This window comes from Pteropus vampyrus, unplaced genomic scaffold (genome assembly GCF_000151845.1).
Source record: "Pteropus vampyrus isolate Shadow unplaced genomic scaffold, Pvam_2.0 Scaffold25, whole genome shotgun sequence".
NCBI lineage: Eukaryota > Metazoa > Chordata > Mammalia > Chiroptera > Pteropodidae > Pteropus > Pteropus vampyrus.
In genome coordinates this window covers 3,804,559-3,823,102 of record NW_011888806.1, presented here as the reverse complement: position 1 = coordinate 3,823,102, position 18,544 = coordinate 3,804,559, and the positions used below count along the sequence as shown (strand labels likewise).

General features: G+C 32.5%; 1 protein-coding gene and 1 pseudogene across 2 annotated transcripts in view; one reads left to right on the top strand and one right to left on the bottom strand.

The window, feature by feature from the left end:
* SMARCAD1 (SWI/SNF-related, matrix-associated actin-dependent regulator of chromatin, subfamily a, containing DEAD/H box 1) overlaps positions 1–15,684 on the top strand; it is a 63,672-nt gene extending 47,988 nt beyond the window's left edge. Inside the window, exons 12-22 of one of the 2 annotated variants that reach the window (XM_023528426.1) lie at positions 89–164; positions 2,166–2,301; positions 2,822–2,959; positions 4,506–4,601; positions 4,697–4,814; positions 5,023–5,144; positions 6,852–7,040; positions 8,128–8,246; positions 9,121–9,303; positions 10,494–10,603; positions 14,326–15,684. In XM_023528426.1, coding sequence (XP_023384194.1) covers positions 89–164; positions 2,166–2,301; positions 2,822–2,959; positions 4,506–4,601; positions 4,697–4,814; positions 5,023–5,144; positions 6,852–7,040; positions 8,128–8,246; positions 9,121–9,303; positions 10,494–10,603; positions 14,326–14,387 — 1,349 coding nt within the window. In that variant the 3' untranslated portion in view covers positions 14,388–15,684. Of the gene's footprint in view, positions 1–88; positions 165–2,165; positions 2,302–2,821; positions 2,972–4,505; positions 4,602–4,696; positions 4,815–5,022; positions 5,145–6,851; positions 7,041–8,127; positions 8,247–9,120; positions 9,304–10,493; positions 10,604–14,325 lie in introns of both variants that reach the window. The other variant, XM_023528425.1, reaches the window with a different exon arrangement.
* Positions 10,106–10,224, bottom strand: LOC111737344 (annotated as a pseudogene).
* Positions 15,685–18,544: the final 2,860 nt, after the last annotated feature.

Sequence of the window (18,544 nt, the reverse complement as noted above, 5' to 3'; positions counted from 1 at the left end):
TAACTTTGGAAATTTCTTTAGAGTCCTAACATGTACAAATAAGTACAATAAGTAAAATCAATAAGTATATATTACTTTTAAATTCTAGGTTCTCAAGAAGAACGTAAACAGATAAGATATAACATTCATAGTAAATATGAAGAATACAATGTAATTGTGACCACGTAAGTATTGAGAAAAAAAATTTTGGGGGAAGAAGTTTTGTGCAGCCCTCGAAGTTTTAAAAAAGATTTTAAAAATATTATTAGTACTATAAAGGAAAGTATGCTAAGAACTGTGCAACTAAAGTAATGGAAGAACTTACGATGAGGATTCAGGCATTTTTCAGTTTGGTGTATAACACCAAGATAGCAGTTTTTTGCTAGTACCTCAGGTGACTCACTGACAGTGATTATAAAAAGGTTATGTCCACTATCATAACATTCTTCAGTTAAAGTAACATTTGAATTCATACAACTCAATAACAAAGAAAGAATCAAAAGTGGGCAGAGAACATGAAAAGACATTTCTCTGAAGAAGACACACAGATGGCCAACAGACATATGAAAAGAAGCTCAACATCACTAATCATCAGAGAAATGCAAACTAAAACCACAATGATATACCACTTCACACCAGTCAGAATGGCTGTTATCAAAAAATCAACAAATAACATGTTTGGCGAGGATGTGGAGAAAAAGAGACCCTCAGAACTGCAAATTGGTGCAGCTCCTATGAAAAATAGTATGGAGATACCTCAAAAAAACTGAAAGATCTATTCTGTGACTCATAAATTCCACTTCTGGGTATTTATCCAAAGAAAAAACATTTAATACAAAAAGATGTACACCTATGTTCATCGTAGCATTGTTTACAATAGCCAAGATATGGACGCAACCTAGGTGTCTATTGATAAGTAAATGGATAAAAAAAATGTGGTTTACATGTACAATGGAATATTATGCAGTAATATTAAATAATGAAATCCTGCCATTTGCAACAACATGTATGGACTTAAAGGATCCTATTTATTTCACTATGCTAAGTGAAATCAGAGAAACATAAATACCATATGGTTTCACTTATATGTGGAATCTGAAAAAAGAAACAAAAGCAGACTCAAACAGTCCAAAGGGGTAGGGGGATGGGTTAAAAAGGGTGAAGGAAGATATAAATAATAATGTGATAAGTTTGCATGGTGACAGTTGATTACTAGAATTAGTTAATCACATTGTTAGGTATAAAAATGTTGAATCACTGTTGTACACCTGAAACTAATATAACTAATACAGTATTATATACCAACTATTCTTAAATAGTTTCCTTTAAAAAAAAAAAAGGCATTTTTAAAAGTAATTATAAAGTAACATTTAAAGTATTCCATCAAGATGGTTTTTAATATTTCTAACTTATAAATAAGAATAGTAAATACATGAAATATCACTCTCTAAAAAATTAAAGTTAGAATAGAAATTGGGATGGAAAATAGAACTGAATAACTTAATCATTACTTAGTAGCTATTTGACATAAATATCTATCAGAGAACTTAATTCCCTCATGTTGGGTTTATTATATAGGTTATTTCAAGTTTCATATTAACTGTCAGTATTTGATTATTATTTCTCTCCACCACTTCTGTAGGAGGCCATGATTAAAAGAATGCATTCAAAATTCTTAATAAAATGTACTCCATTTGTATATATAGTGTTGTACTACTAGCCACTCTTAACTGTTAATTCTTAGATTTCTTCTACTAATTTAATACAGTAGTGTTATGTTCTCTACAGAAACATCTTAGCTTAATGTTCTTTTTTTTGTTATTTCTTAAAATATAACAGTTCCTGAAGCAAAGAGTATACCAAGTGCAGATTACATAAATTGTAGTAAAGTTGGCCTCTTTTTAGGTGTGTAGAAGTTGATTACATTATAACATTTAAATTTTCTTTTAACTACACATGGCAGCTTTCATAACTTGGTTACATGTACATCATTAATTATTAGATACAAGTACATCAGTATTTATTTGAGTACTAACTGTGTCTTAGTGGTATCTTTTACATACTGGCTATTAAAAATGTATAAATAAAAATAAGTTTACAAAGCATTAAATATGACTAGCGCCCAGGCCCTTAAAGGTATAACTTCAGAAATTTTCTATTCTTTTCTTTTTTTTTTTTGGTGACAGGTATAATTGTGCAATCAGCAGTTCTGATGATCGCAGTCTCTTTCGGCGACTAAAACTTAATTACGCAATTTTCGATGAGGGCCATATGCTGAAGAATATGGGCTCCATTCGCTACCAGCACCTTATGACAATTAATGTAAGAGAGTGTTTTGTGAATGTTTCTAATTATAAAATTTTAAATTATATATTTCAATGTATATAGTATTTTATATCAGGGTCTGCAAACTTTTTCTGTAACGGGCCAAATAGGAACTATTTCATACTTTGTGAGCCATTTGGCCTCTTTTACTTGATCTTTGCTATTTTCTGTAACCCATTAAAGATGAAAAAGTGATTTGTAGTTCATGAACCTCATTTACTCTCCCCTGTCCTGTATGAAAAACTGTATGAATATCAAATTTAATCTACTTTCATTACCTCATAAAAGTAATCTGAGGATGTAAGTTACCTACTTATAAAATGAAACCATTAGTTTTATTCATTCTACCTTAAAGCACAATAGATGATAATTTTTCTAAATTGCTAATCTTCGATCACAGTGTCGCATTATTAATAATGGTTTTAAATTTTTTCTCTTCCACTGAGGAGGGTAGACAAAGAAGGGTGTGACTCTAATTTTTTTTTTAAAGTAATTTTAACTTTACTTTCATTCACAGGCAAATAACCGTTTGCTGCTCACAGGCACGCCTGTACAGAATAATCTGTTAGAACTCATGTCACTGTTGAATTTTGTTATGCCACACATGTTTAGTAGTAGCACCAGTGAAATACGAAGAATGTTTTCTTCTAAGACAGTAAGCATAAATGTACATTTTTTCCCAAATGTTACTTTGTGTTTTACCTGGGTCATTTTTCTATTTTGTCTTTTTCTTGTTTTCATGGTGCATACACACTATGAAATAAATTTTAGCAGTTGATAGATGAATTAGGTAGCCAGCCAGAATACAACGGGAAATGAATTAGACTTCCGAAATTACTGTCTAAAAGTTCTGGTCTTTAAAATATCTTAATTTTCTGAAGAGTGGCAATTTTAAATCAGTGGAAAGCTGAGATATGTAATATGTAAGGAAAATCTCTGATCATTGTGTCTTTATTAAAATTAGGTAAATCAGTAGCATTTATTTATAGGTAAACTGTAGAACTGGGCAAAAGTTGAATATCCTATACTGAACATATGCTTTGAAATAAAAGTTCATAAATACAAAAGTACTTTCTAAAAGTTACAGTAAAGAATTCCTATTTAGAAGAAAATCTTATTTTCTCCCTGTTGCTTAGAAAAAGCACAGTATACTCTTCAAGAACTCCCATATTTTCTAGTACAGCAGCATTTATATAGATTCTTAACTTTCTCCCATATCGCATATAGTTTGTGATATTCTTCCACTGCAAATTAACTGCCCTTTAAACTTTTACTAATGTATTCTTTCCCACTTGTTGTCCTAGCAGATCAGAGAATATAGAGGTCTCCTTCACATTTTAGAATAAAATTCTGCTTCTTTAATTCTCTAAAATGAACAGGTTTTAGATAGAACTGTCCTCATCTTTGGAGGGTGGGGAGTGGTGGAAACTGAACTTTATTCAGTGCAAACAGCCCAAGTGTGATACAGCATAGCTGTGAAAACAGCGTGGTTGTGGAACAGCTCAGTAGTTACAGCTCAGTTATGAAGCAGCATAGCATGGCTGCGAGGTGCCCTGGGACGAGGCTCATGTCTGGCTGGACACCTCTGCTCTGGTCGGCCCACTCCAGTGGGATGTCATCAGTGGAGTGTCATCAGTGTTTCAGTTTCAGCTCCAGCCCAGGGGAATACAGTTCTGTCTTTGGTGAAAAGGAAATGTGCTCCAGCACTATCCCCATTTTTTAGACCACATGATTTGTATAACCTGTACTAGCTTTCTTTCAGGGCTGTTTTCCACAAATAAATATAAATTCTCTTCCCCTTTTCCTCTCCTCCCTCCCCTCTTCCTCTCTCTCTCATCCCCCTTACCTCTTCTCCCATGCCCCTTTTCTCTGTCTCTCTTTCTCATACATACTTTTCCATGAGAGTTCTGTAGGTAATCAGTAATGACTCATCAGTTAATGACTTCTGAAAACTAACTTAGTACAGTTCAATTTTATTACCTCAGCAGAATACATGATTACATCTTATGAAACCTGAAAGTACATATGGAGCTCTAAGAAGTAATTATAGCCCAGAATTCCATTGTGAAGTTCTAGCTAGAATGAATTGAGTTTCTGTGGAGGATAACTCATATTATAGTGAGGGAGATTTTCGTGTTGTATAATATTGTTGTGATCATTTAAATGAATAATTTCTAAAACGATGTTTCTATTTTACTTAGAAATCAGCAGATGAGCAAAGTATATATGAAAAGGAGAGAATAGCACACGCAAAACAAATTATAAAACCATTTATTCTCAGAAGAGTAAAAGATGAGGTAACTTATGTGCATTTTTTCATTATGATTGTTTTTTGAAAAATCTATTTTCCTCTTTGTTTGAATGATTTACTTAAACTGTTTTCCTTTCTCAGGTTCTCAAGCAGCTGCCCCCTAAGAAAGATCAAATTGAGTTGTGTACAATGTCAGAGGAACAGGAACAACTCTATTTGGGTCTTTTCAACAGATTGAAAAAATCTATCAATAACTTGGGTATAATCTGATTTTCACAATATTATATGAAAAATAATCCTGTATTGGGGCTGCATTTTGTTTAGTCATATTATAGTGGGATTTACTTTTAAAAAATTAGTCAGAATTTGAAGAAATAATTTTAAAACTCTTTGTTTGCATAAAGATATATTTCAACAAACAATTATCAGGTTTTATTTTTTTTTAATATGTACTCTTTGGATCACAGAAAAAAACACAGAAATGTGCAATGTCATGATGCAATTGAGAAAAATGGCCAATCATCCTTTATTACATCGCCAATATTACACAGCTGAAAAACTCAAGGAAATGTCTCAGCTTATGCTAAAGGTAAGGATTTCAGCTTGTGCTAACACTATGCTTTATTAACACTATTAAACATGAGATTAAACATGAGGCTAGAATTCAGACCATCGAACCTAATGAGCATATTAACCTTTCAACCACATATTTAAGGAAAACATTTTTAAGACAGATTTCAAGATAATTTTGCAACTATGGCCTTGGGGCCAATCAGTGTCTATTTTTATAAATAAAGTTTTATTCTAATACAGCCATACCCTTTTTGTCTCCATATTGTCTGAGACTGCTGTCTTAAAACAAGGGCAGAGTTGAATGGTTGCAAAACATCCCATTTCGCCTACAGAGCCTAAAATATTTACTATCTGGCCCTTTACAAAAAAAAAAAAAAAGTTACCAACTCTCACTCTAGACCTCATAATATACTTCTTTATTTGTTTATTTCTACCAAAAAATTCCTCAGATTTTATGACTTGGGTAGTGAGTCGTTTTTCTCCAATTATTTTCTTCATTTTATTTCTTCCTGTTGTACTTTGTCTATAGTTTTAGCCATTATTCTTTATTTTTGCCTCATTCTCTCTTAGCACCTACCCTTATTTCTCCTTATAGGTCTTTGTGTTGAATGAACCACTTGTTTTAAAAAAATTTTTTAATATTATTTAAAACTTATAGAAAATTTCAAACTTGTAAATGTAGAGAGAATTGTGTAATGACATTCTCTGCACATATAACCTTCATACATTTTCTACAGTTATCTGGAATGACACCACTCCTTGTTTCTTATTTATTTGTTTATTTAAGTAGAGCTGGTATTTAGTGTTGTATTTGTTTCAGGTGTACAATAGAGTGATTTGACATTTTTAAACATTGCAATGTGATCACCCCACTAATTCTAATAACCTGTTACTATGCAAACTTATCACATTATTATTGACTATATTCACCTTCACCTTTTTTACCCATCTCCCTATCTCCCTCCCCTCTGTCAGCTATCCCTTTGGTCTCTGTTTCTGTGAGTCTGTTTTTGTTTTGTTTGTTCCTTTGTTTTATTTTTTTAGGTTCCAAATATCAGTGAAACAATATGATATTTGTCTTTCTCTGTTTGATTTATTTCACTTAGCATAATACCCTCTAGGTCCATCCATGTTGTTGCAAATGGCAAGCTTTTATTCATTTTATTGCTATGTAATATTCCATTGCACATATGTACCATATCTTCTTAATTTATTCATCTGTTGAGGATATTCAGGTTGCTCCCTATCTTGGCTATTATAAATAATGCTGCAGCGAACATAGAGGTGCATTTATCTTTTCGAATTGGTGTTTTCATTTTCTTTGGAATATACCCAGAAGTGGAATTACTGGGTTTTATGGCAGTTCTATTTTTAGTTTTTCGAGGCATCTCCATCCATTGGCTATTTGCAGTCCCATTAACAGTACACAGGATAACACTACTCTTGTTCCATCTAGATCCCTCCTCAGGATTATTTTGAACTAAATTCCCCACATTATTTCATCTGTACATATTTTAATATGTTAACTCTAAAATGTAAGTACTTTTCTCCCTTTATTTTACCTAAATGAATATAAATTTTCTTTGCTAAATCTTTCACACTAAATGTTCTATGATTTAGATATTTTATCAGATGTGAACAATTTTATTAGATTGTTCTGATCATATTATAAATTATCTTCATTTTGAAGTGTGTGTATTGTTTTCTCTTGTTTTGCTTTGAGGAACCTACACATTGTGAAGCTAACCCTGACCTGATCTTTGAAGATATGGAGGTTATGACAGACTTTGAATTACATGTACTTTGTAAACAATATCGACACATTAATAACTTCCAGTTAGACATGGACTTGATTTTAGATTCTGGAAAATTCCGAGCTTTAGGACGCATCTTGTCTGAATTGAAACAGAAGGTATTAAAGAAGAATGTCACTCCTTTTATATTTTCCCAATAAGTTAAACTTCTTTAAAACAGTTCTGGCATGATTTAACTTTCTTAAAGTTTTAATCTATATTTTAATCTATTCTTTATTCTTGTAGAAACTAGTGTTTTGAAACTAGCAATTTTTGGATATGTAGTAATGTCCCCTTAGCTGCTCTTTCATTTTCCTTGGTTTTAGTTACCGACAGTCAAATGTGATCCTAAAATATTAAATGGAAAATTCCGGAAATAAGCAACTCTCAGTTTGATGATGAAATCTTGTGCTTTCCCATCCCCGTCCTGAATCACTGCTTTGTCCATATCTACATTGTATACACTATCTGCCCATTAGTCATTTAGTAGCCCTCTCAGTTATTAGATTGACTGTCACGATATCACAGTGCTTGTGTTCAGGTAACCCTTATTTTACTTATTAATGGCCACATTGTTCAGGAGTGGTGATGTTGGCAATTTGGACATGGCAAAGAGAAGCCGTAAAGTGCTGCCTTTAAGTGAAAAAGTACATATGTGTAGGGGAAAAAAAGCAAAGTATGTATATATAAGGTTCAGTATTATGTTTTCAGGCATCCACTGGGGGTCTTGGAATGTATCCCCCATGGATAAGGGGAATCCACTGTATTTGAGCATATATTTTCCTGATTACTTTTCCTCTGTCAAGCCTCAAAAAGAAAAACAGAAATTAGTAGAATACATCTATATTGATGTTTTTAAAAAATCTTGTCATTATTTCATAGGTGACAATCTGTATGATTGCTTCAGAGTTAGTATTTTGAAGTTACTATGTTAAATGGTTATTTAATCCTACAATTTATGTGTGAAATAGCTTAAATTTATAAGATCACAATCCAAGTAGTAGTATCCATGAACTGTCCTTAAAAATCAAAACTGAGAATTAAATTTTAGATCTGAAGTTTAGAAATTAAGGTAATTTACGTGTAATCTAAAATGAGAATTTTACCTTAGTTATGATTGCTTGATTTTTATTAAAGAAGCAGTTGATCATTAGATACTTATAATTTTACTTTCCATGTGTCTAATCCATATATGTATTTTCACAGGGTGATAGAGTTGTGTTATTTAGCCAGTTTACCATGATGCTGGATATTTTAGAGGTTCTCTTAAAACATCATCAGCATAGGTACCTCAGATTAGATGGAAAAACTCAGATTTCTGAAAGGTTGGTATACTTTAGTTTCAAAAACTCTCTCTATCCTCAAATAAGAGTAAATGTTTGAATTTTAAATATCTAGAGCATTTGATAGAATTGTTTTGCTTTGAGTCTTATGCATGGTTACTTCAAATTATTACTTTAAGATGCGGAGCATTTTCTGAATATCATATAAATATATTTTGAAACAGGTATTATGTACTTATCAGTATTTTTCCTTTTAAAATCATTCAAAATCTAAAGCACTTTATCTTTAAACTGAGATTGTTTTAAAATCTTGGGCTTCTCGTATTCTAAATGTAATTAAGTTTGGCTGTTTAATTTTTTAATTCCCAAAGAACAAAAAAGTTGTCTTAAAAAAATAAGAATGCTTTTTCTAGTGTGTTCAAACTGTTATATCATTTGGGGTTTATTTTTTGTTTTTTTTTTTTTTTATTGACTAGAGTGAATTTTTTCCCTTGTATTACAGTAAGGTAGAAGTCATGCAAAAAGAGATTACAGAGATACAGTTTGATTTCAAGATCTTTAAGTTCACAGGTATATTGACTACCAGTAGCAGCTGACAGACTTCTGAGATTAAAGGTTGAAAAGACATATGCAGAATTTAGATGAGCCAGAAGTCATTAAACAGTGGACAAAGTAATCCTTTAGGAGTTAATCAAATCTGAATAGTTGAATAAAGTAAGACTTAGAGAGGTAAATGGTATAGAAAAGAAGTTGGTGAATTGGGATGGTCTTTCAATAAAATAGCTGCAGGTAAAGTAACTGTAATACAAAGAGCATATATTTACATCTCCAAGTTTATGTTTCATGTCATATGATTGTTTTCAGTTTTAATTATATACCTTTTAGTAAGATTTAACCCAACATATTTATCTTACAGGATTCATCTAATTGATGAGTTTAATACCGATATGGATATCTTTGTGTTCCTGCTGTCAACGAAAGCTGGTGGCTTAGGAATAAACCTGACTTCAGCGAATGTTGTTATACTTCACGATATTGACTGTAATCCTTACAATGACAAACAAGCAGAGGATAGATGCCATAGAGTAGGCCAGACTAAGTAAGTGTTTTCAGTTGAAATTTATTTTTAATTAAAGACAAGTTAATTTGTATAGAATATTAGAATATAGTCTATCGGATGTCCTGCCTTTTAATATTTTTACCAAAGTATGGCTGCTGATGTATTTCATACCAGCACCATTGAATATGAATGTCACTATGTAACCTATTCATTTTCTAGTAATTAAAACAAAATAACCTCCCACCTCCATCCCAAATAATTCTGCAGCTAACGAAAAGGAAGTATTATCCATGATCCAACCCATTTGAAAAAGATTAATAATTAAAAAGTCTTGCTTGCTGAACCATTTGAGAGCCAAATAGACTTGGTAATATACATACTATTGCTATCCTGTTACCTTTTAAGAAATAATTTTAGTTGTAGATATTTTAGGTGAAGGTTAATTTTGACATTGGTCACAGGACCGTATAGAGGTGAAAAAAAAACCTACAATGCAACTCTGCTTTCACATGTAAGCAGCCAACAATGTTTTCTTTGTGGAGCATTTAACAGTATTTCCAAGGGACATTATTTATTCCTTTATGAACCAAACATTTATCAGTACCTGTTGTGGGACTAAAACTTTAATCTTTGTACTTTACCACACTTATATTTTGTACTGAATTATTTCTTTGAACCGGATAGGCAAAGCATGTTTATTTTAAAAATAGAATATCTATCTGAATCTAGAACTGTTTTGTTTTTTTTGTTTGTTTGTTTGTTTTAGGCGAGGCATCCCTTGGTTGACCTCACAGATTGCAAGGACCTTGCCAGCTTACAATCCCTTATTTTTTATTTTTTACATCTACAGCACCTGATCTTCCTAGGTGGTCTCCCATCCAAGTACTAACCAAGCCCGACCCTGCTTAGCTTCTGAGATCAGACGGGATCGGGCTTGTTCAGAGTGGCATGGCCGTAGTATAACTATTTGTTGTAATATCGTTTTACCAGTAATTTTTCAAGTACAGGTATCTTTCTTCTCTTAGATCAATTAAGAAAGGAATTTTAAAAGTGACATGCTCAAAATATCAATCTTAGGTAGTTTGAACAAAAGGAGAATTTAAATTTATAGATATATTTTTAATAAAATTTTCAAATTTTTATTGAGCTCTGAGATGATTTATATTGTTCATATGTATCCAAATAATTTTGTATTTAGTAACTAATGGACATATCTTTTATTTTTTTAGAGAAGTATTAGTTATAAAATTAATAAGCCAAGGGACAATTGAAGAATCCATGCTAAAAATTAACCAACAGAAATTGAAACTAGAACAAGATATGACCACAGTAGATGAAGGTAAGTTATTTATAAACAGAAATTTCAATATTTATTCACATGAAAAGGCATTAAATTAGCAGTAGCAAAGGGATAACAAAGATGGTCTGAGCTCTTAACTGGCATACAGTTTAGGGATGGCATGGGAGAAGGTAAGCATATACATTTCAGAAGTGCTACAGTGACTAAGATCATTTTGCCAGAATTTATGTAAACACTTTGATTTTGGAAAATTCTGCGATTCCATCTCTTATCTCTGACACCAAAACATTCCAGACATAAAAATTAAAATTGGGTCTATAATTTTATCTACAATTTTATGGTTTACCTACTACAAAAGTAATATTTATGAGTCAAAAGATTTAAAATAGATGGCATAACATTAACTTATTAAGAACTCTAACATTTACATTAATTTCATTTGACTAACATATTTATTGTACTAGAATACAATATATTGAAGTTTTTAAGATTTAATAATTTCACATTGAAGTAGTTGGGTCTAGAAAAAACTCAAGGGAACTCTCCACTCCACCTTTTTGAAAAGAATTTTAAAGTTTTATAAGTTAAAAAAATTTAAGCATATATATATTTGAAAATATATGCATTCACATAGTTCAATTTTCAAAAGATACAAAAAGGCAAATGAAAGCCTCTTGATCTCACTCTGTCACCCAGCTTTCCCATAGAGGTGACACATGGCCTTTTTTTTTCTTAGTGCTCTACCAGTTATTTTATGTAGATAGCAGTAGGGTATCTTTTACAGACCAGTTATCATGCAGTCTTCTCCACTTGCCTATTTGATGTTAAATTTAATTGAAAATAAGCAATTTTATCATTGTTCTAATGAATAAGGATATTCCTAATACTGATACTAGTTCATTTCAATTCAGCCGACTTCCATTGAATATTTACTATGTTTCAGTATTTTGTTAGGCATTCCATACTATAAAGAGATCAGTACATTTTAATCTGTCTTCAGAGAAAGAGAGAGAGAGAGATGATGATGATGACATTATTATATATTCTTCCTATATAGCATTTGTTTTAGGGTGCTGTGCTAACTAGGGACGACGGGCATTAGAGGAAGTTTAACTGAGTAAGAAACACCTGAGTTAGACTTTTAAGGGTGAAGATGAGTAGGATAATCATAACTTAAGCAATTAACAGCTCGGCTTTGTGTGGAGAGGGCAACTTGTCAACTTCACATTATCCAGCAGACGTGAAAGAGTGAACACTGCAGATTTTACTGGGCAGTGTTTTTTTCCTGATTATTTTATTAGGGTATCTTTTTAAATTTGGTAAAGCAATCAAAAACCTAGGTTAAATTCTTTTAGCAGTGCTAGCAAATATCCAGATATATAGATTTTATCCTAATAGTAAGTCTTTAAATAGAACATTCATAGTTAATTGGAGCCGTTTGTCCGACTTCCGACTGTCTTTAATTTATCTTTATAAATGAGAGGTCGTTTCTCATGGGCTAGTTTATTTCCCCAAAACAATGTTCTTCACTCTTGTGAGGTAAGGGTGGTGGGAGAGGTAATATAAGCCTACTGACTACATTCTCAGAGCTGAGGGGAATCAGGGTGGCAGGGGGATTGTTATCATATTTAAATAGTTAATTTTCCTGTTCCCACTACAGCTTCACAGTCCTCTGTTTAATCACCACACCCTGTGTTCCTTTAATTCAAATTTTGCAATGAGTAAACCTTCTCTTGTACATCTGGGGTACATGACTGGCAGGCTTTACTGTTGGGCAGGCTTTAAGTGTCTACCGCTGTGCTCTGTGTTTAGCTCCATATGTTCCGCACCTTTCAGAAGCACCCTTACCTCCGTGTCCTAAGCTTTAGCAGGGAAGGGAATTCTGAGCATGAAGTATAGGAATTTCCCACTTACCTGCACTTTAGAAAATTGCTAAAGTCAGTTTTCATTTTTCTGTCTGTTTTTCATCTTCCAAAATTTATTGACTGTTCTCTCTCCGCTGTTGTCTTTTTCTTCTGTCCTTTCTCTTTTGTTTAATGCCCTCCACTTTTTTCCCCATGGCATTTTAATAGTATTTCAGATAAGAACACTGGTGATGGGTGTGTTCAATCACTTGTAATCATATTTCATGTAAATTATTTGTACTTATATAAATTTGTTTGGTCTGAAAATTTACCTGTTATTTTCATATCCAGTGTGTCTGTTAAAATAGCAACTTATTTAAATTTGACAGTTACTTGATGAGAGTACTTGTATATGCTTCTTTTCATTTCTCATGGTGAGGTCCTTTTCCTCTGTAAACAAAAGGTATATTTGTAATAGAGCCTGTAAGTGTTTTATGTTATATGTATGCCCCCATTTCCATGGAACTATGAAAGATTAAAGACCATAATTTTTCTCAGATGTTTGTCAGATTTTTGTGTTTCTAGAACTTTCCATAATATTATTATAACATCCGAGAAAATTAACAGTAATTTCAAATATTATCATTCATTGTCCACACCTGGATTTTTTCCGATCATCTCACTACTTTGTAGTTTTTTGTAAAAAAACAAAAACAGGACCCAATTAAAGTTCACACACTGCATTTTATTGTTATTATTTTAGTATTTTTAAATTTAGAAGAGTCTCCCCACCCTTTTCCTTCTTTTGTCCTCTCCCTGCATTCCTAGTAATATCGAATTTTGGGGAGTCTTATAGATTTGTATTCTTGTTGTCATCTTGTATTATGGATTTGTCCAATTATTTATGATGTCAGTTAATTTAGGACAAGTGTCAGTTTAGACTTCATGGGCTATTTCCAGATCTCAGACAAGCTTGGAGGCAAGGGTATCAGTGAATTCCCTGAGAGTTTGTGTTCTTGTGCATATGATTTTTACTGAAAGAAGAGTAGATAAAAGTACTCTCATAATTTTAGATTATAACTGGATAGATGGTGAGAGAGAGAAGTGATGAGTTTTGCTACATTTTAGCCACATGTAATTTACAAAATTAATCATAGCTACAAATCATAGCTATATGTACAAATATTTATGAATTGCCAACTCTGCCATTGTCATTGTATACTGATAAATCAGTTCATCTAAAAACAATCTGATTAACCAAATTTAATCAAAGGTGAGTAGATTCTATGCCATCTTGACATAGAATGTTTTCACATCTTAGAAAATCCTCAATAATTCCTGGATAAGCATCTAAAGACTGGGTTCTCATTTAATTGAAACATGAGGCAAACATTGGGAAAAGGTAACTTACAGCAGGTACTATAATCCTCAACTTGTATGTTATACTCAAAATTTTGTTTCTATGTCAGTTAAATCTGAGTCAGTGATTATATCTTTGGACTGGAAATCAGAATGTGGATGGACTGATTTATGTTTGGTTAGGACTTAGGAATTTTGTGGTCTTTGTTTTTTCACTGTTCAGTTTGTTACATAAATGTTTTTATTTCACAAACTTGAGTAAATACTTTGTGGATATTAATAGGATATGATCCAAATTATATGTGTTTCTTTATATATCTCTATATCAAATCAGAAACATACCCTATAGATTGCTGTGCAGTTCAGTATGAACATGAACAGAGAAAGTAGCCATAATATACATATGGATTTAGAAAGGTTTCTAACAGGGAGTGACACTGAAGCAAACTGTGCCTTGGAAGATGATTAGGAATTCCCCAAAGGTAGAGAAAATTGAAGAGAGAGAATATAGTTCATAAAGAATTTTTACTAAACTTAATGCCGCTTTCTGACCTGCAGGTGATGAAGGAAGCATGCCCGCAGATATAGCCACGTTACTAAAAACGTCAATGGGCCTGTGAAGTAAGACTTGTGAATTCCTGATTGATGAGGAAATATCAACTTGGTGCACTCAAGGACATTTACATTATGGTGACCATGGGGTTTATGAACATTTATAACTTTTTATAATTTCCATATTACATTTCTCATAGTGTGGACAACTTTTTTGCCACTAACCGAATTCTCCCGATGCTCACATGTGAAATTAAAAAAAAAAAAAAGTCACAAATATGTAGTCCTAACGATGTTGAATAATCATTTTACAAAACAGTTTTCTGAATGGGGATTAGTTGGTGATTGTTTGTAACAAATATGCTAATGCTTTAGAAATGTCAGTATTTTTGTAATTATTTCTACCTCCAAATATATATATATTGTCTTTCACTGGATAACGTGTGTAGATTTTTACATGTGCCTTATTTGACAATGCTTGTGTCTTGTTTTTGCTTGTCTCATTTGAAGTTCTTTTTTATTATGTTAGTTTAAAGAATGCAGCTGTATAGATTATATAGCTTTCATTTTGTTGCTATTTGAAGCAGATGTTCACCACTGCCAGCAAGAACTCAACCTGAATTTAAAGGTGGCATTCCATATACTAATGTCCCCAGGTACTCCCAAGTTCTTCTGTTAAAACGAATTTGTTTGGCTAGGCACTAAGTTGTTTTCCAGTGAATAGAACTAAAGATGCCCTTATCTTGCTCCATGGATTACTTCCTTCTGTTCATTTCCCACCTGCACTCCTTGTGCTTATTACTCTGCTTATTCTTGTGCATGTTTTCATTGATTTTCTTCTCCTGGCTTTTGCTTCTCTCGAAACTGTTGCCCAGTCACTTCTGCTCCAGTTCTCTTTACTCTCTAAATAGTAGTTTATTCCTGCCACATCTCCACACATCAGTGAAATGTTGGTGACATTTTTTCTAGCCTGGCAGAACAGATTAACAGGCACTTTCACTCCAAAGCAGACTGAATGTAACTTCATATTAAGGTAGCATTAGGTGCTGCGTAGAAATAGGTCATTGACTTTATATTCTTATCAAAATATGAGTTACCAGTTTCCAGAATTTCCAGTACAGGACCTCCTGAAGAGAGAGCCATTGTTCAATTCTAATTCAGTGTGGGTGACAAAGTAAAATTTAGAAGAAGTAAAGTTGTCTACTTGATATTTAACTCTTTATTAAATCTTTCTTTAAATTTTTGCCTGTCGGTCTATATTGCTGTTTTTATTATGCATCAGTTTCTTTGTATAACTTGTGAGTTTCATGTGTTTTGTTTTTATTATGTAAATATCATTATAAATAAACTTATTTATAAAGCAAAGCTTTGTTAATTATTGGAGATTATCCTTTCAAAGCATCCTGACTTGCTAAGATGCTAAGGTAATACAATCATCTGGAATTAGAAGGTTTATGTAACTCGTATAGTGATTCTTCAGATATTATAGACTCTGAAAACTCATGACTCAGTAGATTTACCCAGTCTTGAAGGTATATTGAACATATTCCATATATTTTAGTATAACAGGGCTAAAAGGAATCTGCAGATAGTAATTCTACCTCCACCTGTATCACAGTACCCAAATCATTTGGTCAAATTGTTGGGAATATTCCTTTTTAAAATCTTATAATAGATTTCTTGTAACTTTTTTGTATTAATGTATCTTCAATGATAGGCTATTTCTTTTGTTGCTGTTAAATCCGTATTTTTATCTCTAACAAAATATAGTTGGGCTCTCCCTGTAATGCTTTATTATGTCTTGGGCTTAATAAAAATATTTGTGATCATAAGTTCTATTTTCACACCCTTTTTAATAGTTTCTAACTCTTGCTTTACCCTTAAAAAGTATTGAACACAAATGAAACCATATTATGTGTTTAATATTGTCTGTTTCTCTATAAACTAGAGTTTGTTACTTAGGATCTGTTCTTATTAGTCCCTTCATTGGACTGATGTCATCATAACCCATTATTAGTGAAGAGAGCATATGAAGCCATAGTTGTTGGGATAATATCTTGACCAACTGAAGCAACTTTTACTTTTTTAGTGCAAGTCACACAGAAATAGAAGACATAGGCCTTACGTGTTTTCATAACTGTATTCCTGACCCCATGAACTTATAACTTTATGCCTGTATGATATTTATATTGAAACATTAACTAATATTGTTCCTAGTTGTTGGTGTTATTGTATAAGTAGTTAGATAGGAGTATCAGGAGATTTGGTTTCCATTTGTGTGACCTTAAGACATTTAAATGGTCCATAAAATTAAGGAATGGATTGTTTTAACTCTTGTTCTTCCCAAAAATGTGTGTTTTTTTCTGATTATAAATATAATATGCAATTCAGTTACTGTTCTGATTCATTCATATTCTCTCAATTGCTCAGTAAGGAGACATTTAATTTGGGTACAGGATAGGATGATGGAATACGTTGTCGTTCAGTGCAAAAAGATGACCTAAAGGTTATGTTAATCCTATGATTGAATTGAAATATTTCCTTATGAAACCTGCTGTGTTTTGTATTTGAGTTATGATTTTTGTAAATAACAGACTGATTATCTTATTTTGAATTTTCATAATTTTAGATAAGCATTGTATTTTATTTTTATTAAAGCTTGTCGGAATATAAGTGTGCAAGGAAATGAACATGCATAAGATGGAAGAAAAGTCATTACCTTTATTATTTAGAGCATTATTTGAATATTTGTGAAAGATATTTATTTTCTGTAGTCTGCGTTGATGACAGAGTACTTTGCAATGAGATTCACTTTTAACCTATTATCATTTATTAATAGCCACTAATGATAAAATATTACGCAGAGAAGCAAAATACTTGTGAAATACCCTTTGTTTTTCCTGCGTAATCCTTAATGTATAAAGTATTTCACATTTTTGTCTCCATTTCATAGAACATTTTTGGGAGAAAAGAAGCACCTTAAATAAGAGACTTATCTGGGCTTTCCTTTTCCTTTGCTTTCTTCCTGCCCTACACTCTCTCCCTGTTTTTGTCTGCTCAACTGTTTCTTTCCTCTGCCTTGCATTTCAAGTGTAAGGACATCTATTTCATTAGTCTGTTTCCATATATAATGACATCCTGAGTTAGACAATCCAGTATTAATGTTAACATGTAAATTGAACTGGCATTTGATATTCCAATAATACAGTTATGGTTTAAAATGAGGTAAGGGTAGTTATACAGTTATTTGAAAGATTTCCGTTTAAGTGATTTTTTTATACAGGCAATTTTTACTTTCTGTGGTAGTGTGGGGCCATAAAGATGACTGCAGGTTGAAATTTGCAAAACAGTCTTTGGGGAAAGTGATTAAAAATTTCTCTTTTAATAGACTTATTTTTTAGAGGAATTTTAGGTTTATAGCAAAATGGCGCAGAAAGTGCAGAGTGCCCATGTACCCCGCCCCCATATATGCACAGCCTTTCCCACTATCAAGGTCCCACTCCACAATGTTACATTTGTTACAGTACATGAACCTACATTGGCACATAATCACCCAAAGTCCATTGCTTACATTAGGGTCCATTGGTGGTGGTGTACATTTGATGGGTTTTACAAATGAATACAGCAATATAATATACAGAACAGTTTTACTGCCTTAAAAATCCTCTACACCTATTCATCTGTCTCTCCCCCTTAGTCCCTGGCAACCACTGATCTTTTACTGTTTTCATAGTTTTGCCTTTTCCAGCATGTTAAGTGGCTGGAATCGTATAGTATGCAGCTTGGCTTCCTTTCACTTAGTAATATGCATTTGTTTCTCCTGTGTTTCTTCATGGCTTGCTAGATCATTGCTTTTTAATTTAATTTTATGTTATTTTATTTGTTTATTTGAAGAAATGATTTAAATCCTTCCCCGCCCGTCTACCTTACATCATTGCTTTTTAGTGCTGGTTAACAGTCTTGTTTGGATGCACCACAGTTTACTTATCCACTCACTGTTTTTAAGGGCATCTTGGTTGCTTCCAACTTTGGAAATTCTCAATAAAGCTGCCACAACTACCCATGTGCAGCTTTTTGTGTGGACATGTTTCCAACTCCATTGAGTAAATACCAAAGTGATTGCTGGATCATATGGTAAGAGCATATTTAGTTTTCTAAACTGCCAAGCTCTCTTCCAAGGTGTCTACCATTTTGTATTTCTATCCGCAATGAATAAAGGTCCTGT